Source organism: Catharus ustulatus, chromosome 2 (genome assembly GCF_009819885.2).
Source record: "Catharus ustulatus isolate bCatUst1 chromosome 2, bCatUst1.pri.v2, whole genome shotgun sequence".
NCBI classification, from domain to species: domain Eukaryota; kingdom Metazoa; phylum Chordata; class Aves; order Passeriformes; family Turdidae; genus Catharus; species Catharus ustulatus.
The window spans coordinates 91,315,233-91,341,739 of NC_046222.1; the positions used below are offsets into that span (position 1 = coordinate 91,315,233).

The following is a 26,507-nucleotide window of genomic DNA, read 5'->3' on the forward strand; positions in this document are numbered from 1 at the left end:
CAACAAGATGAAATCCCAAAATTCATACTGAGTACAGATTTGCTTTTAGAATTTGACTCTGAGGAGCTATCAAACTATCAGGTGTTACTGGATACTACCTTCTGGAATTTTCTGGAGATATGTAAAACTGATTTTCTTAACATCAGAAATATTTCAACATGTAGAGTCTGGAAAACATCTGCTTATGACTGTAGTGATGTAGGTATGGCAAATTTCTCTCTTTTGTATGATTCTGATGGAAATATTAGCTAGGCATGTTGTTATATCTTTTTACACCCCTTTACCTTAATATTGTGAGGTGAGAGGTTATTTCAAAACAAGACTCAACTTAGCAGTCATTTCAACCCTCATCACACGGGATTAAACCCTCTTCTGGATCCTCTGTCCATCATCTGTACAAAATGATACTTCCCTTCTTCCTTCCTAGTTCTATGTTCTTTTCTCCAGCTTTACTTTTTCCTCAAGTTTCCAAGGCATGAAAATTCAATAGTTTGTTTCATCTCATGCATGAAGGGTATGTTTGTCTTTGCATCATTCAAGGGCCACTTTGAACCAGCTAATCCAATGTTCCATATCAGCATGAAGCTTTAGTCATTCAGTTTTCTCTACAAACAGCAAGCACTGATATAGCTGAGGAAGAAAATTCAGACTCTGAAAAGATTGTAAATTGTGCCCATTGCTCATTCAAAGCCTTTGGCAGAGCTATGAAGCAATGAATATCTCTGCAGAATCTAGAATCAACTTACAAATTTTCAATATAGAAGAGGGGAATGAATTAATCTGGTAATTTATTCACAGAAAATAATGTTATTTCTTAAGTCTCTTTCTCTGTCTATCTCTATCCCTGATTCTCTCTCTGCATTGTTTTATATATAGAAAGAATTGATGTCAGTATAATGCAGTTACTTATTCACCTGATTTCAGGGCTACCTACCCTAGACACCAGTCGTAAGATATCTTTACACTGTATTTCTTAGCTTGTTCTAGTTAATGTGTTGTTGTAGTTTAACTCCAGCCAGCAGCCCAGCCCCAGGAGGCCACTTGTTCACTCCCCCACCAGAGGGACCAGAGAAAAAATCAAAAGGATAAAAGCTAGAAAACTCATGGTTTGAGATAAAGACAGTTTAATAAGGGAAGTGAAAGCTGCACATGCAAGCAAAGAAAAACAAGGAATTACTTCACTTCTTCCCATGGGCAGGCAGGTGTTCAACCATGTCCAGGAGAGCAGGGCTTCATCATATAGAACAGTGAGTTGAGAAGACAAACACCACCACTCCAAATGTACCCCCTTCCTCCTTCTTCCCCCCACTTTATACACTGATACTGATGTCGTGGTCTGGAATATCCCTGTGGTCTCCTGGGTTCAGCTGCTCTGGCTCACAATCTCCCATGCATCCTTAGTCTCTTCATCAGCATGGCAGTGGGAAAAGTGGAAAAGGCCTTGGCTCCATGAAAGCCCTGCTCAGCAATACCAAAAACATTTCTCCATTATCAACCCTATCTTCAATAAAAATCCAAAATACCACCCTCTACCAGCTCCAGTTAAGAAAATTAACTCTACCCCAGCAAAACCCAGCACACATATCATAGGGATAAAAGTGAACTAATACAGGCATTTTCTTGGACACCGCATTGCTTTTAATCACTTTCTATTTAAGATAATAATCTTGCATAGTTTTTATATTGCATAACATTGTATTAGAAAGTGACAAACTGTTGCCTTCCATGACTTCCCCTGAGGCAGGGCTGTTTATACCAGGACTTCCTCCACTGACATTAAATCAGAACAAGTAATTTGACACACTATCTGAACAGAAATAGGTGTAATAGCAGAATGTCATAGTTGGGTGCTTTCTTTCCTTAGGGTTGTGTAGATGTTCAAAAATTACAAAATTTGGCACAGAATCTGGTGTTTCCATTTAAAAATAGTCATTTAAGGTTAGGTATTTGTCTTTGAAAAGAGCCTATTGAATATAAATGAATACATATGGAATATTATTTTCACAGTTACAGTCATAAATATTTATTGTGCAAAGAATGAACTAGAATGCATGTTAGTACTAAGATGTGCTAATGTTTCTAAATCCACAGATTTCTCCAATCAGTGGTCTTTACTGGTCTTGGTCACATATTTAATGCAAATGGAAGTACTATAATATTGATTCACCATTGATTTCTTGTAAAAATGAGTGAACTTGTGGTCCAGGATATTTTTTTTTTCCCCAAGCAGGACATAGTTATGTACAGTGATGCAGTTTTTTCATATTTTGACTTATAAAAATAAAATTAATTTCTAGTCTATTGCTTCATTGTGCCCAAACTGTACAATTTCCCAGAAATAAAGCAAATTTCCATGAATTAAGAATTTGGTGACATTCAGCTTTGTAGGAAATCCTGTTTTTTATCATAAGCCCAAATTTTCAGTCACGTTACTCGATGATTAGGAAAAATTACCTAAATTTTAAAGCTAAATTACCAATGTTTTTCTGCAATGTCTATTTTTGAATTCAGCTTCTGGTGCTAGTGTTAGACTTCTGCATTAATTTTCCAAAATATTTGATCCACTTATTTTGATCCGCTTAAGAGTGAATCAAATATGTATACACATGAAAGACTGGTTTCATCTGTATCATGCTAAAAACAACTGGAACAGTCCAAGGCAAAGCAGACCACCAAAATTTGTAAAATACATGACAGCAGATTATAAGATAACTCACTCCATCAAGGGATGTGACTGAGGAGCAGATTTTCAGAGTTTTTCAGGCTAATACTGTCTTGATTATCTTTGGGAAAAACTGGAAAAATCCTTTTCCACTGCTGAGGATGCCTTCTATAAACCCCCAATAAGTCCTTATTAAAACATAGCAAGGAATAGATACAAAACAAAAAGCTATCCTAGGGTAAATTTTGCTTCTTTCCCTCCTTGCCCCCTGAGACTAAAGAAATAAACTTGAGACTTTATAAAGTCTAAGAGGGATTTGGCTGTTGATTTTATAAGGAAGGTCTCAGTTATTCTGGAGGTAGGTGAAAAGTACATAAAACCTGTATGGGGATATAGGCTTGGTAATAACTGCATCCTTGTTGAAATGCAGCAATGTTGCCACTCTATCAAATGTAAATTAGTTTATCAGTAAAATAAAAAGTTTAATAAAACAGGCTTCACTGGAGATAAGATTGATAATAAATGAATAGGGGCTGCAGTTGAAGCTTACATTAAAATCATGGACACTCATCTTTTAACTGCTGTTTATTACTTATAAAAAAGGACTTGTGGAAACAAAATATCTGGTACGATATATCATTTACCATTTATCTTCAGAAACACATTTTAGAAATACACATGTCCTGGATTTCAGCTGGGAAAGTTATGCTCTGAAATAGCACCCAGGTAATAATTCAATTTGCTTCTAAAGATGTTCCCTTTGCCTCCTGGAACACCATACAAGATTTAGTGTTTGGAATTCAGAATAATTTTTATAATTATGCTGTTGCAGTCTACCAAATGGTTTGATTAACTCAGTACAAAAATTCCAAAGCACTTTCAAATAGATAAATTTAAATCTGGGAAAGGTCTAGGCTTTCTAAATCCAATTTGCATTATAGTTCTGGAACAGGATATTGTTAATTAATATCAAGCAAAAAGACTTGTGGCATGAATTCTTTGGGTAGCTTTAACCTCCTAATTTAAAATTAACTTCTGAATTAAGAGTATGGAAACTATTAGAATCAGCATTCAGCACATTGTGTTTATCACGCAGCAGGCAATCATGAGACACATTTTCTACAGAGAATTATGAAACAAAATCGCTATAGTAGCCTTTCCTAGTATTTGCTTATTCTGAATGACTCTATGAGGTTGCTATCAACACCTCTACGTTGTTGACACTGTTGTTTCACTCTTGCAGCTTTGGGTATTTTCATTTTTAATATAAAATGCTGTGAATATCCACTCCCGTTTTTAAAAATTTCTTCATCTCCTAGCCTTGTAACATCCCATATCAGTGAGCTCTAAACTGAGTCCTGCTTTTTAAAGAGCGAAATCTAGACTGCATTGTTTTCAGTAGCCCTTTGTACTGGTATTACTGTCCCTTTAAAAAGGCTGAGAGCCCTATTATTTGCTGTTGCAGTAAGTAAGCACTGCTAGGTATTCTTCAGACAAAAAGAAAGGTGATGGTGATGACGAAGATGCCCTTTTTGCAAAGAGTTTATAAGGTTTGCAGTTGGGATGAGAAGTGGGGATCTCCAGTATGCAAACTAATATACTAAAAGCTTTGTATCTTCCTCCTCATCAGTTCTGTCTTTCTCATCTTCGTGGTCATTGCACAAGGATATGCACTTTTTCAAGTGAGAGCAGGATCAGATGAATAGAGATGATTTCTCACTTAACCTTTAAAAATCTTTTTAGATTGAAAAGTCCACTAAATCTCTCAACTTTTCTGAGAGCTCTTTCTCTATCCTAATTTATTTCTGAGCCCTTTCAATCCTCTACCTGAGCTGTTGTTTATGGATACACTTCAAGATTCATCCTGAAAAGATACTAATCCTCCTGTCAATCTTCAAAAGGGTTTGGTCATCATGTACTATTTTTTGAAAGAATAATAATGAAATTTTGCTTGATATAATACTCTCCAAATATGTATTCTATGGAATTGTGGTTCAAAGAATGTCAGAACTTGTAACCTGCATCTCCTAGCTTTTACATTTATAAGTTTTTAAAAATACCTTTGCAAATATGTTATTTATTTGGGGTTTATTTTCTGTGAAAAGAAAATTAAAGAGAGTAATCTTTTCTTTCCTAAAGCTTTCTAAATAGCAAATTTTGCATATTTATATGTCTCAGAGTTTACATAAGTGTTCTTTCTAGGCTTCACATTACTTTATGACTTTCATTTGATAGTTTGCTGGAATGGAGAGTTGTACATTTACTAAGTATTTTGTGATAAAGCTTGCACCTTGTTCATTCTTCAGGATATGCTTTTGTATATCCTTGAAAAACCACCGGAATGAAGGAACTGACAGATGACTTAATTTGTTTGGTTGCTTTCTGCATAATTTAAAGCCAACTTCACCCATAGGTGACAGCAAACTCTTGGAAACTGAAAACGCAGTCAACTCAATGCAAGCAATTAAGTGTCACAACAGTAACAGCAAAAGTGCTTATGTGGAAATATGCAAAAAATCTGTAGCTAAACAAATCTTAGAAAACCTATGATATCTTCCCGAGAACTACATAAGAGCTATTTAAGGTGGGTGGGGACTGCATGAGGAGAAAACCTTGAGTTTGAGGACTTCTGAGGATTTCCCTGTAGCCTAGACTTGAGCTTTGCTCTGGTAAGGCTGATCCCCTTCCTTAATGGACAGCTCTGCTTGGCATCTATTGTTGGAGAGAGCTTTAAGGTCTAATTGCTGCACCTGGTTGCCAGCCAGAACAACTATGGAACGTTATCAAATGCTCCCCACCTTTTGCAGAATCAGAAAGGCCATATGTGTGCTTCCATGTCAAAGCACTGAAATGGGAATTCAAAAATGAACCAGTGGGTTATCACACACATTTCTGTAGGAGCTGGTGGGAGCTGTAATCTGTGCTCTGAACAACTAGGTCATTAGGGCATAAAAATCTTGGTCTGATCTCCTACTTTGAGGCCATGAATAAATTATTCTTCAGTGCATTTTTAAGGAAAACATGAGAAGGAGACAGATGATTTCTTTGACTTTTGAGTTAGTAATTTATATATTTATTTTTCTAGTAATTTGGTAAATTGTGTCGTTCTTTACCATTTCTGTTAAAACTTTATAATCAAAGGGAAAAAACAAAGTGAAATCTCTCCTTTTTTGCTTTTGCTTTACAAACGGGGAGGAGGGCCTTGAGATGCTCTCAACCTATTGTTCATTATCAGCAAAATATTTCTTACGAAATTTGCGGCAAATGAAATATTTCTAACCTGTTTTATTTCTCTCTCAACAATAATTTCAACTTGTGTTGAAATAATATTTAAACACATTAATAGTGAAAACTGGTAATTAGATTCAGTCTTTTGTAGTGCAATTTTCATTAATTACATGCTTACTTTAGCTGAGTTATTTTACACAATCTGTGATCTTCCAGACACAGAGGATTAAATAACTACAGATGAGTTCCTGGAGAAATAATGCACATTTTCAGGGCATACTCGCTGAACAAGTGCCTACTAAGAATGAGGTGGATCACCTCCTGGGCATGCATCTTCTCTCCATGGGGTGTGAAGAGAAGCCAACAGGACCAGGTTTTTTGATCCTTACATTAGGGAAGATGAATTGCTTTCCTTCTTGGGTCACCTACTGGTAAATGTAAGAAACTGGTGCCCTTCTCTACCTGGATATTAGAGATGAGACTTCCTAGCAGGGGTTGCACAGGCAAGGCCTTAGTTGGTTGCTTTTTTATTTTGTTTTATTTGGTTTTTGTTTGTGGATTACTTTTTGTTTTTGATAGCAAGATAATTAACTCAAGGAAGCCGAGAAAAGAATTGTCTATATGAGCTTTTCCCCTCCTACCCCCCCCCCCCCCCCCCCCCCTTTTTTTTTTTTTAACAGTAAGGAGATGCTTAGAGGAGTCTGTGGTCAATTCTTACCCTTTGTTGCAGATTGTTCACAGGACCCTTGCAGCTATGCTGGGCTCTTTGGCCGCTTTAGCCGCCTTAGCTATTGTTGGGGAGGTAAGTTACCAGACTGTAAGTGCTCCCTTTGTTTCTGGCTGTGGTGTCAGCTGTCATTAATTTCCATGTTTGCCCAGTTCTAACTGAGCACATGGCAAAGCAGTGAAGAGAGAGAAATGGTAGGACGGAAACTGGAGTTGAAAAACAGGTCAGACTAAGGTATAGACAAGGAGAGTACAAAATAGTCAGTTGATGCTTTTTTGTTCTGATTTGCAGGAAGCTGACTACAAACATTTTCAGCTTAATCCAGCGTTAGTTTAACACTGTTATTTTCAGTAATGTTAGGCTACCAAGCAAACCAAAATGGAAATACATTGCTTTATACTACCCTAAATAATTACATCTCATGCTTGCATGTTCCAACCCTTTTGTTTCGCCTGCTGCTTACTCTTAGGTGATGAATAGTGAAACTTCAGATTGATTTTCTCGGTTGTTCTCATAACCACACCATTACTATGTACCCTTTACTTCCCTCCAGTTTGTTCACAGGTGAAATGGTATGCTTTTGTTCTCTTACCTAAAAGGAAACTGCAGTGTACTATGTAATTTGGTTATCTTTTATTTCTGTAATGTTATGTGAAGAACAACTAGACTAACCAATAGCCTGATAATGACCCACTTAGGATGCCAGCAGTACTTTGAATAATAATAATAATAGTAGTAATGGCAATAATAAAGAGTCCTTTCTATGTAGCTTATAGGAACACTTACTAATTTCCTTCACATTTATTTAAATGGTTCATCAATTAAGTGGAGTTTGTAAGTCATAGCTAATCACAATTTAGGTGACATTCACTCATAATTGTATTTTTTGATTGCAGAGGCCAAGTATGGTCAAAGTGGTGGAGTGGATTGACTATGAGACACTGGCATTATTGTTTGGAATGGTAACTAAAACATATCTTTTGCTCTAAATATGCCAAAACAATCACATTCAATATAGAGATGTTTCCCTTTAAAACATTTTGTTAATTTACTCAGACAACTTATGTCAAAAATTTTTGTCTTAAGGAATTTACCGAAAAAGATGAGGATCAGACCTCTCAGGCAGTCTTTTGAAATGTTGATTTCTTTTTTTTTTTCTTTTTAAATCTGTGAAATTGTATTAACATGCTAAAAACATCATTGGGATTTATAAACATAAGGATCCGTTTAAGGCCCAAGTATTATCACTCTCATTTATCTTTTAAATTTTGTTTATTCAAAACCTTCCTCAAACACACTCTGATGGAAGAGTGGTTTTCTGTTATGAAACAGTCTGTTTCTTCAGACTGTTATATCTGAAGCTACAAAAAAGCAAGCCAAAAATGGAGAAGTAATATCTGATGAGATTATAATTATATATTGTTTTAATCACTTTGCCCAGAGCTATCTGTGGTGAAAAACATTGTCCAAGTGCTATTAGACTCTAACACACAATATACAATATATAGAGAAAAAAATTACAATTATTTGGTTTCCATTCTGAGCTTTTCTGACACTGCTTCTTGCTCCTTTCATTCCCCACAGAAAAATAAAGAAAAAAAAAATATTTCTGTTGGGAGCAAAGACAGAAGGACAGGAGATTTCCCAGATGTGGGAAAATGCAAGCAATTCTTGAAACCATTATCTTCTGTGCTCTGTAGAGCATTACCGCAGAGAGAAAACTTATTGGTTTTTCTTGATTAATGATATAAGGGGGATGCATTGAGTACTTAATGCATGATGCCAACTTGGTCACTACAAATAAAATTCAACCAGACTCGTATGACATTTACAGACTGCTTATGTTGAGAAGTGTATTTCACCATATGATGCATTAACTTGAGATATCTGGCAGCTGTAGTGGATATTCTAATGTAAGGGTGATTGGATTCTCAAAGCTGTGTCAGATAAGAAGTCCATTTATCAGGATCACAAACTACTTTGCTTTAGTTATGAGTAATAACTCAATAACTTTTATATATCAGTTACAAGTGATTATATTGTTCTTCATCTTTTGGTAGATGGTTTTGGTGGCCATATTTTCAGAGACTGGGTTCTTTGACTACTGTGCAGTAAAGGTGGGTTTATTTGGTACTTATAAATATTTATAGATTTATCAATTTAGTGTTTATTCAAATCTGTCACAGCATGCATGATCTTTAAAGAACCTTTCTAAGGTCAATGTACACTTATCATGTTAGAAATGACAGTGATCATTTGTGGATGAAAGCAAGCCCTTAATGAAATTCTGTTTCTACAGGAGAATGTTAAAGGTCCCCAGTAGGCTACACAAGCATTTGGACACTATTAAGCTGAGTATTACACTCCGGATTTGCCCAGGATTGCAGTTCTGCTGTAGCAAAACATCTATATTTATGCCTGGCCGTGGGACAGAAGACATATGGGAACTATCATTAACTTTATGACCACACATGGAAAGTGACCACAGACCTTTGCACAGGAGCAGAACAAAAGATTACATGAAAAATGTAATTCATAGAATCACAACCAGAGAATTAGAGAATGGTTTGGGTTGGAAGAAACCTTAATCATCTTGTTCCAAACTCCCTTACCATGGGCAGGGACGCCTTCCACTGGAGCAGGTTTCTTAAAACTCCATCCAGCTTGGCCTTGAACACTTCCAGGGATGGGGCATCCACAGCTTCTCTGAGTAACCTGTTGCAGTCTCACCACCCTCACAGTAAAGAATTTCTCCCTTATATCTAATCTAAACCTACTCACTCAGTTTAAAGCCAATCCCCCTTGTCCTGTCATGACATACGCTTGCCCAAAGACTCCCCAGCTGTCTTATTGTCCCCCTTTAGGTGCTGAAAGGTGCTGTAAGGTGACCCCAGAGCCTTCTCTTCCCTAGGCTGAATAACCCAGATCTCTTTCAACCTGTTCTCATAGAAAAGGTGCTCCAGTGTTTTGATCATGTTTGTGGCCCTCTCTGGACTCACTCCAACAGTGCTGCTCTGAGGATGGCGAATGTGTCCCAGGTGTGGACACGATGGGAGGTCTGAACCGTGTTAGTCCACCTGGGCATGCAGGCAGAAGGTGGGGGCTCAGACTTTCTCCTGCCACAGACCCCCTTTATGACTGGCAGGAGAGTGTGGTGTTTCTTCAGACTTGGTGCTTTATTTGATGGGATTGTTTGCCCACTTCCATGAATTATTTTCTTGCGAAATTATTTAGTAGGTGTTGTTGGAATAATAGTAAAGGAATAGTAAATGCTCTGAGCCCATTGTTGCTCAGCTTTGATCAAGTTGCTTTATCTGCAAGTTTTTGAAATTTGAGTTGGAGTGATCTAGTCCATTAACTTTGCTTCTGTTTGTTTTTCCTAGGCTTATCGCTTCTCTCGAGGCAAGGTGTGGGCCATGATTACGCTTCTGTGCCTTATTGCTGCAATTCTTTCTGCATTTTTGGACAATGTTACCACTATGCTGCTCTTTACTCCAGTAACCATAAGGTATTTTATTGTTATGGTTTTGGACTTGGTCTTTTATAACCAGCAATCAGTAGTAGACATGTGTTCAAAATACTTCTTTGGAGGTTTTTTTTAATCATTTAAATGGAAATCAGAACTTCAAATACTCTCATTGCTGTAGAATAAAAAGCTAGGACTTTCAGAGGGATGGGTTGCCTTTTGCCTTTGCATTAATATTGAGTGTGTATCTGAAACCTGTGAGCACTGCCTTGGCAGCTAACCATACTGGTTTGTCTTCACATCTCAACTACAATAGCATATTGCACCAAATGCTCCCTAGCTGATGAAATTTTTTTCCTGTAAAGCAGGCAGAATTTTAAAATTAAAGCTGCCTCATCCTTTGCTGTCTAATATTAGTACACGATTTTAGATAGCAATTTATGTTTTAGTGAAATTGTTATCTCTTCTAATATTAGTGACAAATACATTTTTTAGAAGTCCATATTCCATCTAACAACTTTTTCTTGAATCTGAGAATCTGAATTTTATTCCTGTTGGTGATCATGTCATTGGGACAGCTACTGGTTAATTGCCCAATTTGAGATTAGATATTTGGAACTTTGAGCAGACAACGGTGAATTTAATTACTTCAGATTTCTGTAAATTAATAACGCTTGATTTGCAACTACATTTAATCAATGTGCGATTATAAATTGCTGTTTAACCTGAATTTAACCTGTGTCTGGTCAGGCAAATCGGTTTAATCCAGTTCAGTTTTGGAAAGATCCAGTGTGTTTTAAAAATGATCCTGAGAGATTTAATGCTTGCAGTCATTATCACATTAAAGTACACAAAATTCTATTAAGATATGGCCCCTCTTTAAAATGCAGTGTAAAGCAGTAAAAACCAATTTTGCAAGTGACATTTCTTCTAGACTGGAAACAGCTGGTGAATGAAAGCTCCATTTGTCTTCTGTCCGGTTATATTTTAAAGAGATGGCTTTGCCGTGCCCTAATCAATAATTGCATTTCTAGCAATAAGCAGCACTGGAACTATTAAACACCAAGTTTTCTTTAGCTGTGTTACAAAATATTTTGGATAAATATAATTTGGGAATGGATTGAAATCCAGAAGTCAATGCAGCATAAAAACCTTTTCACAGTTAGAGCTATGGTAACATTTATTCTGTTTTCAAAGAATCCTGGAATAGCCCAGGTTGAAGGGACCTCGAAAGACCGTCTGTTCCAACCTTTCATGGGAAAGGAAGCCTAGATAAGATTATCTGACACTGTCTTCAATCACATCTTGAAAACCTCCAGTGATGGGCACTCTACCACATCCCTTGGAGAGATTGTTAACAGTGGTTAACTGTTTTCACCATATATTTTTTTTTCTTATGTTGAGGTGAAATCTCTCCCTTGCCTCTGGTCTTCTCCATGTGAATTTGTGTGAAGGGAGAGCCTCTGCCTTTGTAGCCACCTTTAAGTAATGGACTTTTGTACTAAATGTATACCAAGTCCTTTTGTTTTATACAGAATAAGCCTGTAACACTGAAGAAGGGGAAGCTCACTATGTGGGAAACATTTGTATTTTAATCACTATCAAAACTAAGATAAAATTTTATCTTACCTACTAAAACCAAATAATTGCCTACTTCAAAAAGCTTCATGCTGGGGGTCATTTTCTTTTTTATCTTACTGCCATTGTCTACAGCTTCACTGTGTTGCACTGTGCAGTCTCCATTGCCATGGAGATAAAGCTTGTGGAAAATCCTACTGACTCTCTGAACATAGGGGTTTATATTTCCTGTAATAAGGCATAAAAGATGATACTTTTTTCACTCTTCATTTTGTAGCAAGATGTTAAAAAAGTATTAACTACCCCCTTTTACCTGTTGCTTATTTTCAAGATAGTTTGTTATGGGGAACTGGAAAAGGCTAATATTTTTACACATGAGGAATTATATAATTAGGATAAGTAAACTGAGGAACTGTGCTTCTGCCATATAGTTAAGATGTTCTAACTTTGGAATTAGCCTTTTCTTACTTATATTACAGTTATCTTTTCAAGATAGCACTAGGCCCATCAAAAAGAAAGAATCACTTAAGAAAAGTTTAGATTACATTTTGAAATACTGGGAAATCAAGGAGGAATGGAGTTAAAATTGCAAGTACAATTGTGGTCTTGTACCACAATTGATATGTTTGGACCAGCTGTACTACAAAGTACCCTTTAACTGAATGATTTCATGCTGCTGAGGAAATAGTATATTTTTGCACAGCTATTATTTTCCAGAGTTTTTATGTGCTGACATATATGCCATCTGAGAGTGTTTTTTTGAGTGTTAAATTGACACTCTTGGTGATGGTGTAAGTGAATCAGATTAAGCTTTTTTTTTTTGCAATACACTCATTTCTCTTTGAAATATAGGTTTTAATAACACAGACTTAGGCTAAACAGTGAAGTTCAACCCTTCTTTCAGGGAAATGTGTGGGAGCACTGCAGTGAGAAAGCATTCTTCCTGCACACTCTTCCCCACATCTACTATGAGATACAGGGGACAATAATTTAAGTGTGGCCTCTATCTTTACATCCTGGAACTACCTTTTGATAAGTTGTAAGGAGGAAAGCAGTTGTTTTTTTACTCCAAAGTGCTTAGGTGGGACTTTAACTTTCAGCCTTTATTACCACAGCCCAAGTTTAAAGTCAAACACATACTTCAGAACAGAGCAGATTATGCAGGTGTGTGTGTAAATGTAATTTGTGAGTTGGAGTAATCTGTGTGAAGATTACTCTGTGTAAGTGGGCTCTGAGTTCAAATGGATCATAAGATTACTGAGTCAACCCCAGTGTTTGTCAGAGCACTTTAAGGAGCTTCTTATTAAATATACTAAATTAAATATATTAAATATATTTGAGCTGCTAAAAACATTTTGAGATTTTTTAACCATAAAGAGTATGTATTTTTTGCTCTTGTTTCATTTCAATAGAAACACTCATGATGAAGCTTTAGAGAAGGAGGAAAATAGGAACAGAATAAACTGGATAAACCTAGCCTGAAAGCTGAAATCTCTAATAGATGAATCATGGCTAATAGGCAGCCTGCACAATCCTCTACCACTGCTTCCCATAAGAAAGTTAATCACTGTTGCTGAGTGCAGAGCCTGTGGTTGACCAGAATAGTTTTCCACAGGTCAGTGCAGCTTAAGGACCATGGTTTTAGAAGCTGTATCACACTGAAAATTTGAAATGCTATTTTCTGTGTAGTCCAATTCTTGTAATATTTTTAATTAAATGCTTTTTAAAATGCATAAATTCTGTAGGCATTAATAATTGCATTTTGAATGTAAAGAAAATCTATACATTTTCATTTATATGGTTATAATTACTCTAGCACAATAAATGCTTTAACACAGCATTTATTGACACATTATGTTTAAAACCCTACCGTTTTTGTGTGAAATGACTGCATTTTGTAATTTTTGTGCATTTTAAGATTTAAGGTAATTTATGCATGGGATAAGAAGTTAATTTCATTATCTTTACACTGCAGGCTCTGTGAAGTACTTAATCTTGATCCTAGGCACGTCCTGATTGCGGAAGTAATCTTCACAAATATTGGGGGGGCTGCCACTGCTGTTGGGGATCCTCCAAATGTGATTATTGTTTCAAAGCAGGAGCTGAGGAAGAGGGTATGTACTGCAGTCATTTGGCTACTAAAATTAAGTAGTAGTGTTGACTTATGCAATGTTGGTCCTTCTCTTCCCTCAGACAGCTATACAAACAGAACATAATCTACTTTTTCTGCCATGCTACTTCTTTTTTAGTAGGATGATCAGACAAGAGTAGTATTTTGGGGACAAAATAATGATGAAGAATAGACTTTTTGATTGGGACTGAGAATACCAGTTTCCTTTTTTTGTTGTTGGTGAGGATTTCCTTATCAATGGCAAAGTGAGGAAAGAAGCAGAACAACAGAGGGCTGCAGACAGGGCAACAAGTTGAAAAATGCCAAGAATGTGAAAATGAAGATGAAAATCCATCCATTTTTTCAGTATAGGTTTTCTCTCAAAAGTTAAATATGAGACAATTTGACATTTGGCCCCTGTAGAACCATGACACATGTGAGGCGCTTTATCCTTCAAGCACAGCCCAAGGGGTATGAGAGGGGAGTGGGTGCTTCTCCTGTGCAGCACAGGCTGCAGATGGCTCCCACCTCCTCACAATGTTTTGTTATCTCCAGGCTGCAGAGAGAGGTTTTAGCTTCCAACACTTGGCTCTTCTGTTGTTTGCTGGGTGCCTGGTGCCAAAGGGAAAGCTATGGTGGCTGGTGTTGGGTGGGACTGCCGGACATGAACCAGGCAGCAGGAGCATCCCAGTCCCACCATTTCTTCCCACCCATATGGGTCTCTCTGCCCTGTGGACTGGCTGTGGCACTGCTGGCAAGTGTTAGCAACCCTGAGCATCTGCATGGAGCTGAGTTTGCTGAGTTTTGTGTGCTTTCAGCTGTTCCTGCTATCCCTGAACATGAGGGCATCAAGTCTTCCTTCTGCCTCTGGCACTGTCTCCCATCCCCTTCCCCTGGTGTGCTGTGGGGCAGGAGGGACAGTCTGCTCAGGATGGGAGGGGCAGCCCCTCCTGGGGTGGGAAAGGTCTGCCCTTTTCCTCACCAACAAGCAACACCATGGAAGGGGCAGTAATGTAATGGGAGCATCTGTGAGGACACCAGGCATGAGCTTTCTGGTTTGGCCAGGTGTCATAATCATCCCCCCCAAAATAAATAATTCTAGAGAAATTTAGTGTTAATTGAGCTAGTGCGAAATCAACTGTGCCAGTGGATGAGGGAATTGTAGTATAAAATCCTAAGTTTATGTTTTTGTTCTTTTTTTTTTTTTTTTTTTTTTTCATTTGGAGTCACTTATGTGTTTATTGCTCTATGAAAGATCTCTTCTAATTAACTGAGTGCACCCAAAGTAATTAAGTACTGTCCAGGATGGAAAAGGTTTTTTGAAAGTTCACAGTACTTAATAAACTGAATGCTTACCATCAAAATATTTGAAATATATTGCTGTTGGCTAGTTTGGATGGTGGTTTTGAAGACTGTAATCTTTATTGTTAGCTGAGAACTTGATAGCTAAATTTTAAATTTTAGATATGAAATCTGTGCACCAATTTAAGACTTCTGATCTAAAAGAGAATAATTAGCACCTGACTTGCAGGTCATTTTCCTAAATACTCAGAAACTCATCATCTTTATGGAACCTTTAGAAGTAGCTAAAAACATAGGAAATAATTAAGCAGTCATAATTTAAAAGAAACCATGTTACATTTTCCTTGTTTGAGCTATTGATATTTTTAGGAGGACTCAGATGTATAAATACCCTAGTAAATAAGACATTATAGCAAATTCTGTGTCTGAAACAAGCACAAAAAATCTTTCCAGATGTTTTCAGTCTGGATTATTTTCAGATCTTTTACTGCATCACAGAAATAAAATAGATTAAATGCAACACAGGGCCATAGAATTTATGCTGCTTCTTTTCTATATTCTCAATTGTTACATCTATGTATATAAATAAAGGATGGTGAAATACCTTGGCCTTGAGGCAGACTGTCATGGTCTGGGGTATGTCCTCACTGCTCAGGGCTCACCCCTTCTAAAGGAGATTTGCCTGGGAGAGTGCTGGCTGGGGTAACTGGATAAAGACAAGAGAGAGGTCAGGGAGGGAGCTGCACCATCTGGCCTCTCACAGTCTGAGCTGTTGAACTGATATCTCGGCTCCTAATCTTGTCCACCCACTCCAGCATGCTTTCTTTTGATCAGGAAGAGAAGTATAGATATTGCTGTCTTGTTTCTGAAACTACTTCTAGTGAAGGGTGTTGTGAAGAAGGGTTACATGAGCTACCATAGTTCTGTGTCTAAAATGCATGGGGAGCCTACTAGTATCAAGTAAAATTTATTTTATTCCTTTTTCATTTTTGAACTGTTTCAGAGGTGAAAGTTCTTGAATGCATTAATGACATCTTAGAAATGCTCCTTCATGCAGTATATTTTATATTTTCTGTTATTTCTATAGAAAATACTTGGTTTTTACCTCTTTTTAGCATCATGGTCATGTTTTTGGATGTTCTAGGAATTCTAGGAATTTTTTCCACTTTAAAGTTTGGTTGAAATTCTCCTTTTCATTCTCTTGTACTTCCTTCTCAGGGTCCTTTTTGCACAGTAAGTACAGGAGTACTTGGAAGTTGAGTAGTGAACTGTACTATGTAGATTATTTGGTTTTCTACTTTATTTAGATACTATCAGGAGGAGAATTTTACCATTCTTCCTGAACTTTTACTGCTGTACATCAACCTCTAAAAGCATCCAAGTAAAATATGATGCAAGTTTACACTTTTGTAGGAAACCTTGGAGGAAACCTTGGCTTTTATAACAATATGAAATGAAAGTAGCCTTGTTACTTTGAGTGCTGTTATCTGCTTATAGTTCTATAAATGCTTTATTTTTTGTTTATTGTGGTGCTAGAGAGACTTTTCTCCCTAGGTTCTGGGGAAAACTCACATCATATTAAAAATATTTTATTTAAACCATGTTTGAATAAGATTTTTGTAACATTTTACTCATTAAAATGTACCAATAAGCCTTCTTACTCGTCTTGAGATGCAAATGAATGTCAAAAGGATTTTTTTCTTTGTAGCTGTTGCTAATTTATAATCCTGACATATTCCCTACCATCATGACTGGAATCAGTGGAACATTTGCATAACAGGAGAGAAAGATTTGTTGTGCTCTTGGTTGTTCTTAGTTGGAGTTGGAATAATTTTCACGAAGCAGCATTTATATTAAGGAAGGAAAATAAGAGTAAATGGAGAATTTATTTTGCAAATATAAAAAATTTTAAAAGGTTTTATTATCTTCAGAGTCCTGCTACAGAATGGCCACTGTTAACAAAATTGTATTTTTATTTTGAAGAGATATGGGCTTCAGACTTTAGGAACTCCATGTTTATATGCACAATAGAACATGAACTAGGTGGATCTGGTCCTTGCTCTCAGAAGGGTTGGACAGCAAATCTTCTGTATTTGGGAACTTCTCAAACTTCCCCAAAAACACCTTTGAGATTAGAAGTTGCTGTGCTCTAAGCACAGGCTGTGATTCCAAGTTCTTTAGAGAATGGATAGCAAATAGATCTCCAGAGCAAAATGATGCTGCGAACACAGTGATCGTGAACATGTGCACTGGTGTATCCAGGCTAAATCTGCATAAAAGAGGTAATGATGAGGGCAAAGGCAGTTTTAGCATGTTAGCCACTGGATTATATAATTTTATTTACTCTTTTTGTTAGCATGTGATAAAGCTTGTGTGTTAAGCTGATGCTTGATGGGGATTTGGTGGTTTCAGCATACCACTCAGAATTATTCCTACCATTTAACAGGAATTTCCTGGAAAACTGAGAGACACCAGGTTTTCCTGTGCTGCCTTTTAGACACTTGTTGCCTTCATAATGGAATTTAACATTATGTGATATTAGATGGTTATATTTAAGGGTGGTACAAAAAAAATTATGAATGAAAGTAGGTACTTCTGAAAAAAAGAAGAAATCCTATATATGAATATTTAGAGATATTTCAACCACTGGTAAAATGGATTCCAATAGTTTAGTAGGCTATTTTTTTTGAGTTTGTTGGACACAAACTTGTTAAAACTTTTAATTGATCTGTAGAACTCTACCTCTTCTGTCAATGTTCCATTGATTCCTTTTCTCAAGAGAAAATTAAACTTAGGTAAAGTGCATGAACTAAAATGCATGGGCTTACATCTGATTTCAGAATTTTTACCGTCTGTCCATGTGGTAATAATTAAACTGCCAAACGTAAAACAAAAAAGCAGGTTCATCAGCATCTCAAATAAACATTATCTTCATGTAACTGGGTTAGACCATCAGTGATTTCTGGCTCGGTGACATGATGAGCCGCTCCCGTGAGAGACAATGCAGATCTCAGTCACTCAGCTAGAAGGGATGTTTAAGTCAGTATATAAACAATAAATTAGTGCTGCTTGTCTTAATTTTTTTAGTTTTAAAGTATTAAGTAAAGGACCTTCTGGCTAGAAACACACTACTTACTGCTCCCCAAATTCTTGCTTTCTCATCACTCTGAAAAAGCAGATTTCTTGTGGAAAGGTCTGAATTACTAGAATTTAATTTCGCATCTCCAGAAGCGATGAAAAAAGTAATAATCAAGATGATAGAAAGCTAGCATTTTAGGAAAACAATATGATACTTCCTCCTAATATGAAATTGATACATTTGACTTTGCATTTTTAAACTATAAACTAAAGAAAGATCCCCACTCTGTTTCAGCTCTGAATCTCTAGGCAGTGGAACCTTTAGGCTGTTGTCTTGCTAAAACAAAATCTTTAGATTTTCTGTCGACTGGGGAACAGGAAAAATTTGACACAATCATCATAGCCTCAAGTAAGGGACATTTGAAGCGTGTTTTGTATTTATCTCATAGATTGAAATCTCCTGGAAGAAAAATATTTCATGCCTATTGTGCATGTCAATTCTATTCCAGTCTATTGTGCAGGAAAAGAAAATCTTTGTGAAAATGACTTTTTGCTGTATGCAGTAGACATGGGGAGCACTTTAATGCTTTTCTACAATGCTGAATCCTGGTCCCAGCGGTGCAGAAGAGTCAGGAGGTATAAAATGTGCTGTCCACAGCCACAAAGGGTATCAGTGTAGCTCTGTGGAGATGCTGTGTGTCCTTTCTGGGGTGTGGCAAAAGGAACAGTGGCAACTGATGAAGCAACTGTGCCATGACCTTGGTATCCTCTGCTGCATTTTTGGTATCCCTGGTACAGTGAAAAAGACCTTTTAGTCTCTTAAAGTTCCCCAAGAGGCTGCCAGCTGGCTAGTAGCTACCTGACAATGCCTAGTGTGAAATCAGTGTTCTTTTTCCCTGAAAACACATTCTCTGTGCTGCAGAAAGGCTGGTGCTAAGCATCCAGCCCAAAGCATCAGGGAGGGCAACTGTCTGTATTTCACTGTGAGCCTTTCTGATATCAGCCATAAAAACTAGTGTGCTTGGTAGTCCTCAGTCTCCTCATGGCTACAGGCATCAGCTGTCCAAGGCTGGTGATCATCAGGATTCATTTTCACTCACTGTCTCTTGTGGATCAATGCAAGGAGATACTGGGAGGAAAGCCAGGAGCAAGGGATGGGAAGAGAGCTGACTCCAAGATTGCGTTATCACTGACAATCCTGTCCTGCAAGCTCTGTCCTGAAATAGGCACACTCCATGTTAGAAAACAATTTGTTTCAGCTGAAGTGGAAAGCTCTTCTGCAGTAGGAGCAGAGCAGCATGTATTTTTTTCCACCAGGGATCTCAGAGATATGAAAGATCAATGTGCTGATATTATGAACTTTAACAAAATCCTGAATCTCAGCTCAGCTACTCCCTCTGAAAAGTTTGGCTAAGCTCTTGGATAGGATGCCAAAAAATCTAGTAGATATTTTTTCTTCTTGTGATGGTGTCTGCAAATCACTTTCAAGGCTTATCTATGTCAGCTCTTATATAATGAAGCTGTGTTAATCCTGATTTTTTTAAAGAGTATTGTGATCTCCATCTCATTTCAATTCCTTTCAACTGTGAGTCAGACCTGAAACCTCCTTCTTACCCTCAACATTTTAGTTTGCCTTCTAGGTTGAGGTGATTTTCTTCATCAAGAAATTAGTTTTGTTGGTTTCAAGTGACATATTTCTTGTACTGTATTTTTTGAGAACCTTTACATTGTGGCATTTCAGGAATGAAACAGAATTTTTTTTTCCCTTTGAAATTGATGTGATAATAAAAATGTAAAGGCAAGTGACTTTTTGCATTTGTGTTTATTTGCAATAAGTTACTTACTTAAATTCAAGATCCTTTAATATGTGATGAAGACATCACATGTTTAAACTTGAGAGTTACCAAAAATTCATTTGGTTCCTATTTATCTTTTTTACTTCCTACTTTAGCCTTTATCTTTATTTCTGTGTATTTCTACCATCATAGTTGGTCTGGTAGTTGGCATCTTTCTTCATGGTGTAAGCATGGTGTGGTTGCTGCCAGCCTAAAAAGTTTCATCTCCACTGTTTTTTTGTAAAAAAGTGAAAAAGTAATTTTCCTTATTCTGGTAATTCTATATTGAATAGAATTTGACCACTCCTGACTACTTTATTGCTCTTCAATCACCTGTTTCCCAGTCATTTTTCTTTCAGAGGATAATTCTTTTTTTCCAGTCAGGTTTAGGCATTTCTATTTTGACAGGTGTAGCTTCAGTGTTTTTACAGAGTAAATAATTTTGGCTTCCTACCTCTCTTTGTGCCATTTTAGAGACCATACAAAACTGAATAATGATTTTGCATATTTCCTGCCTTGTTTAATGGCACACTGTCAAAGTTGGAAAATTTCTGAACTATAGCCACTTCACCTTTTAAGGTTTAAGTTATTATTTTTCTGGCCAAAATTTTATGATCTTTCTTTTTGGCTATAATCTTGGAGGCAATCCATATATAAATTAATTTTTTTGTCAATTTGTCATTGGTTGTAATTAAGGAAATTAACATAGGAGCTATGGAGTTTATATATTTTAGGGACAGGCCTCACGAACATTGAGCCTTTGCAGGAATTGTTTTTTTATTCATTTGTAAATTTCCTAGAGTTATGAATGTTGTTTCCATCCCTCGTAGAAATGTCTCCTGTAGCTTTGAATCTTAACTTGATGCCCAGAGGCCAATCTTTATAAAATTTGTAAAATCTGTCTTACAGAGATGTCAGACACCTGAGTGCCTGACCTATTTTGTAGGCAAACTGAATGAAGGTACATTATTTTTCTTTGTGGTGTCACTTATTTCTGTCCAATTCTTAAAATAATCTCATTCCAATTCCTGAAGACTATTACTTCTGCTTTTATAAAACCAATGGCTGTAGCTAAGTTACAGCAAAAGGCCAGCGAATGAAGAGGTATAGTTTCACCTTTTAGTGTCTGGGGGGTAGAAGAGTCAAGGAATCTACTATTAAATAGCAAGTAGGGATGACATTACCTCAGGAAGCTTAAAACTGTATTTTAATAGGATCAAATTCTAATCCTAGGTCTGCATATTTATGGTTTGAGATTTATTTCACTGTCTGCAAGCTATGGATTTTTTTGCCAAAGAGCACCAATCTTTATCTGGCTATGAAAGTTCTTTATGACTGTCATCAGTTTCTTGTGTTATCTGTCTTTTTATTATGCCCTGTGGTGCAATAGAGAAACTTTTTCTTCCTTTTTTGAACCAGAGACATTTCAACTAGGAAATTTCCACATAAATTCTTTTAGCATTTGACAATATAGAAGAACACACATTTAAAGCAGTAAATTCCCAATAGTCTTAACACACTGGAGGTAGGATCAGCTGTTGTTGCAAGGGAAGCTGTTTTTATTATGAATTGGAATTACCAAAGGATCTATAGGAAACTCATAGTTAAAAATCAGGGAACAATAGAGACATAGAGGTGTGTCACAGGGAGATCAGCTAGCTTTCTGGAGTATGGGAAATCAATGGGTGCTCTGAAAATTCAGCTGGGACAATCTGGGCTATCCGGGGCTTGAACCATGCTTTATTCCAGGCATCACAGATCTGCTGTGCTGGGCTCACCAGTGCACACAACCTCTGTTTTGTGAATATAAGACAGTTCCTTACTACCAGAGTACTTGGATGTGATCCTCCTTGGAGCTTCATGGGTAACTTCTCTTGGACAGGCTACTTCAGAAAAGCCCAGGCAAAGGTTAACAATGAGTGCAAGATGGAGAAGTGGAATAATTCAATTGAAAGGGACCCTAGAGGTCATCTAGTCCAATGTCCTACTCAAAGCATGGCAAACTTTAAAGTTTCGGGGCAAATTGTCACAATTAATTCTCATTGCTTGAAAGCAGTAACCTTTTATTACATTCTGCTTAACCTTTCTTAAAACCCCTTCATTAAAAGATTTAATTGTGCAAAATATAAAGAAATGCGTTCATTTATTAACCGGAAAGAAGAATAAACACAATATTGACATGTAATACTTTTCTTCTAGAAGAATGGTTCAGATACAATTATTGCAAATATTTCTGTTGCCACCAGTATAAAACAAAAGCTGGTAATTTAAATTCAAGTACTTCTGAGACTTTGAGTGATTTGAAATCAATTTACAGTGATTCAAGTGAGAAGTAAAAGTTAATAATTCAGTTTGGGTTTTTTTACTGTACATTTCAGGACACTAGGTGTGTTTCAGAGTAACTTATAAAGCAATGTTTTAGTTCTCAGAATTAAATTGTAATGTGGCTTGTCTCCTTGAAACAGATGAAATGCAGCAAATACTGTACTTGGAAATTACTATATTGCTTTATATTTACTATTGATTGTTAACATACATAAAGCTGAATACTTTTCCCTGTAGGTAATATAAAAAAATAAGTGATTTTTAATTTAGGTTTTTGTTTTGATTTTCAGGGATTGGATTTTGCAGCCTTCACAGGGCATATGTTTTTGGGTATCTGCCTTGTTGTTCTGGTCTCCTTTCCTTTTCTCAGACTTCTTTACTGGAACAAAAAACTTTACAATAAGGAGCCAAGTGAAATTGTTGGTAAGTGTGAGCATGAAAAAAGTTATAATTGTTACACCAAATACGTGCTAAATGGAAACTGAGTCGTGCCTACCTCAATACTGTCTTCAGATGGAAGCACCCACCTTCCTCACCCTCTGAACATTAATTTTTCAATGAATAATTCATATTTTATTTTTAGTTGTGATATTTTTTGATTTTTGGAAGTGGATCTTTTTCTGGTGCTAATATTGAGGTTTTGATATGAATTATTAAATATCTTACAAGATTTGCAGGAATATTTTGCGTCATTCATTGTAGCCATAGGCATCAGTATCGGATGTTCTGTGTAGCAACAGATAACATCTGCTCATGGTACTGAGCTCACAACCTAGATTTAGAAATATCCCAGGTTTCCCTCATGACAAACACAGTGCACTGATGCATTCCCTTGCTGATGGTTTTCTTCCAATGAATTTTTCAGAGGTCTTTCAGTGTTCTGTGGTCAGTGAAAGATATTTCATCAAAGCAGAACTCTTCAAGTCCTCCCCAGCTTGCCTCTGTGGCTCTTCCTATCCTAAATTTCCCTGGTGCATAATTTCTACAATTCAGTAGAACCAAATCTATGTCTTTTTGTGTCACTCACCTCAATAGTCTCTAGAAGTCTTCCTAAAGCTCTTTCAATGACTGTCGGCTGTGTCAGTCCCTTTTTGTCTTCATGCTTTTATTTTTTTTTAATTCAGTCATTTTGAGGTTTTTATCCTTCTTCTTCCGAGCTTCTCTTTCAGTGACTGAATTTAATACTAACCCCCCAAATGTTCACAATTTCTTTACAAGGCAAGAAATATTTCACTAAGTATAATTTATTAGCAAGCTTTGTACAAAGACTGTCGAGTACAACTGTTTATTCCCTGGGACTGATGCTTGTTTCACTTTTGGCTGCAGAAGACGTCAGGTCCAGGCTTCCACTGACCACGCACCACACATTTTAATGTGCTGTACAATGTCTCTGAAGCTGTGTGTGTGGCATCTGTTTATGGAGAGGACAACTTTTGATACGGTTGATGTATCTTGACTTCATTTGTAATCTGTGGAGAAAGATAAGTGCTTTTCAAGACTAATGGAGCTGTCTATGCTAGAACAGATATATTGCAGGCCTTAAAAGTTTACTTTTCTCGTATAAGGAGAGTCCAAGGTGACTAACTGTGGCAGAGACTTTCATTATAGGTATCTCATCTAGGCAAGACGAGTAGTACCTGTAGTGTCTTGCCTTGTTCCAGAGAAAATTTACTTTAGGATTATGGTTTTATTAAAAGGCAGAAGTAACAGTCCTCTACTCAGTAGATTGTACCATGTGTCTGGAATCCCATATGATAGAAAAGTCAGAAAAGTTTCCCTGCTTTGGAAGACCTTCTGAAGACTTTTGGTTTTGACTTTGGTGTCTATTCAGCACAAGGTGCACTCAGCTTACCTTTCTGTATCTCTAAAGGCCAAAGTCATTCCCAGAATTTAGATCAAAAATATTTTTGAGATATTCTAGATATTATACTGACTAACTGTTTTCTAAGACACTTAAGGAGAATTTCCCTTTCTCCTATATCTGTCTGGCATTTTCAAACAGCTGAGGTTTTCTGCACCCTTAGAGGTCTTATCCAGAGAGCAAGAAAAATAAAGAAATTAACTCAGACTTTAACATGCCTAGATTCTTTCCCTGTGACCCTACAAAGTAAGATTTTACAAAAAACCATCAAGAAAATTAATTCTCCCAAGTCTCAACAGTATTGATCCCCACATAATAGCATTTTTTTGTAAATATATATTTTAAAACATAGAATTGCTACTTTTTTCCTTTTGGCTTAAAACTTTTAAAGCATATGTTTTGAATTTTTAAGAAACAAAATATGTATGAATTTAAAAAAAATTAATCTGGATAGTACATTTTATTCACTGACATAGTTTTTTTGTAGTAGTGAAACATTGGCAAGCATATTTCCCTCAATTAATTTCTTGGTAATCTTTGTTACTTGCACCTTAGTTGGTTCAGATATAGCAGTCTCCTAGTCTGTATACCATGTGTTCTTGTAATCAACTGCTTGTCCTTTGCTGCAAACCTAATCAGGAGCTGTTCAGTTAGAACAAATGCTGAAGAGCCACTCTCTCCATTGGAAATATCTGTGAGAGGGGAAGAGAAAGAAGGAGACCAATACAGCTCCATTAGGAGATAGCTAATCCATGGTTTGGATTTGCAGAATGGCCTCCAAGGTGCTTCTGGGAGTCCTTTCATCTCCACTTGAAATGGTTCTGCGATAACTTCAAATGGCTTGTTTGAAGCGGCTGTTTTAATCAACTAAATACCAACCTTTCCTCACCTTGCCCTCAATTAGCAATTAAACAATTTATGTGGGATTTAATTGGTGTATTATTCTCCCCATATTCATTTGTCCCTGTGCACCATGTGCTTTAAGCTTTATTTCTGCTGCTTTAGGATACATAGATTATTAAAATGGATTAGCGTGAATTTTAAAAACAGTGCTCTTATTATAAAGATATATTTTTATTTTAATTTCAGCACTATATGTTAACAGTGCCTTTAATCTGTTGGCTTTCAGACTAATCTGCAGCACCTCTGCTGCAGTAAAAATACCTGTTCTTTCCCCAGGAACCACTGTCTACCTTCAAGCAGAGTAGCTAACAAAAGAAAGGAAGACTCTGAAGAACTCATCCATGAGAGAGAAAATCTAATGATTTTTAGGGATGTAGGGATTTTTGAGGACTTTTTTGAGAGTGGGTTTTAGCTGATAAACCTGCTCCTTGTTCTGTGTGATGCAGCAAAAGTTGCTAGAGCTAGAAGAGTAAGCTGAGAAGGTTTGTAAAGTTTATATGTATCTACACTTTCACAAAAGAATATGTAAGGGAAATAATATCTGAGTGTAAGAGGAATTAAATTTACTGTTTCAACTCCCACTCTGAAAACCTGAAACCAAAGTTTTTTTCTTCCTTTAAAGGTTAACAATGTATTATTTAGTCCCTTGGAAGTGTAACAGTACTGAGTCTCAGCTGTCAAGCTTGGGGCTTTGGACCTCAGTGTTTGGCAAGGTTGCTATCCCCAGAAGAGTTGGGGGGCACATATTCTGGTGACAAGTATTATTGTACTGGCCATTTTTGCCAGAAAGGAAGAGCTTTCTCCTACCACAGCTTTGGCATCAGCTCCCCATATCTACTTTGTTTCTTGCTCTTTTTTCCAACTTTTCACTGGCTGAAAGAGAGATCCACCCTTTAAACAGGAGTGGTAACAGCAGGTAATATTCTCTCTGGTGTAGGTCACAGTTTGCAGCAGCTGGGAAAATTCTGACAGTAGTGTGAGAGTCAGCATGTAAAGCCAACAACAGAAGGAATTTTCTAATTAATCATGGTCATATGTAAAGTGCTTAATGTGTGAAAAAAACAGTGCTGTTTGCCACAGAGGGAAATGTGGTAACCAGATGAGTGAGCAAATCTGTTTCTTTCTTCCATGTGAAGCTCTACAGATGTTCTCAAAGGGAAAAAAAGGGAGAGGAGGAGGGGAAAGAACTACTGTGATGACTTGCAGGAATACTCCAATACTTAGCACCAGACACTTTGAAATGCAAAAAGCCACATAAAATAATAGTAGTGTCTAAGGCCACAAGGACACTGCAGGGACACAGAGGGCACCCAGGATAAGGTGTAATATAACATCAGTGGGTTCTGCTCAGGGTCAAGGGTCCTTAGTCCTATTTTTGCTAGTAACATATTTGTAACTTTTATATTTTGTAACTTTACGAATCATTTTTTGC

General features: G+C 36.8%; 1 protein-coding gene across 3 annotated transcripts in view; it reads left to right on the forward strand.

Annotated features, from left to right (window-relative positions):
- Window positions 1–26,507, forward strand: part of OCA2 (OCA2 melanosomal transmembrane protein) — a 190,701-nt gene that overhangs the window by 70,651 nt on the left and 93,543 nt on the right. For all 3 annotated transcript variants that reach the window (XM_033053545.1, XM_033053547.1, XM_033053546.1), the window contains 6 exons: window positions 6,621–6,692; window positions 7,514–7,579; window positions 8,678–8,734; window positions 10,001–10,125; window positions 13,637–13,775; window positions 22,602–22,734. In XM_033053545.1, coding sequence (XP_032909436.1) covers window positions 6,621–6,692; window positions 7,514–7,579; window positions 8,678–8,734; window positions 10,001–10,125; window positions 13,637–13,775; window positions 22,602–22,734 — 592 coding nt within the window. The remainder of the gene's footprint in view (window positions 1–6,620; window positions 6,693–7,513; window positions 7,580–8,677; window positions 8,735–10,000; window positions 10,126–13,636; window positions 13,776–22,601; window positions 22,735–26,507) is intronic.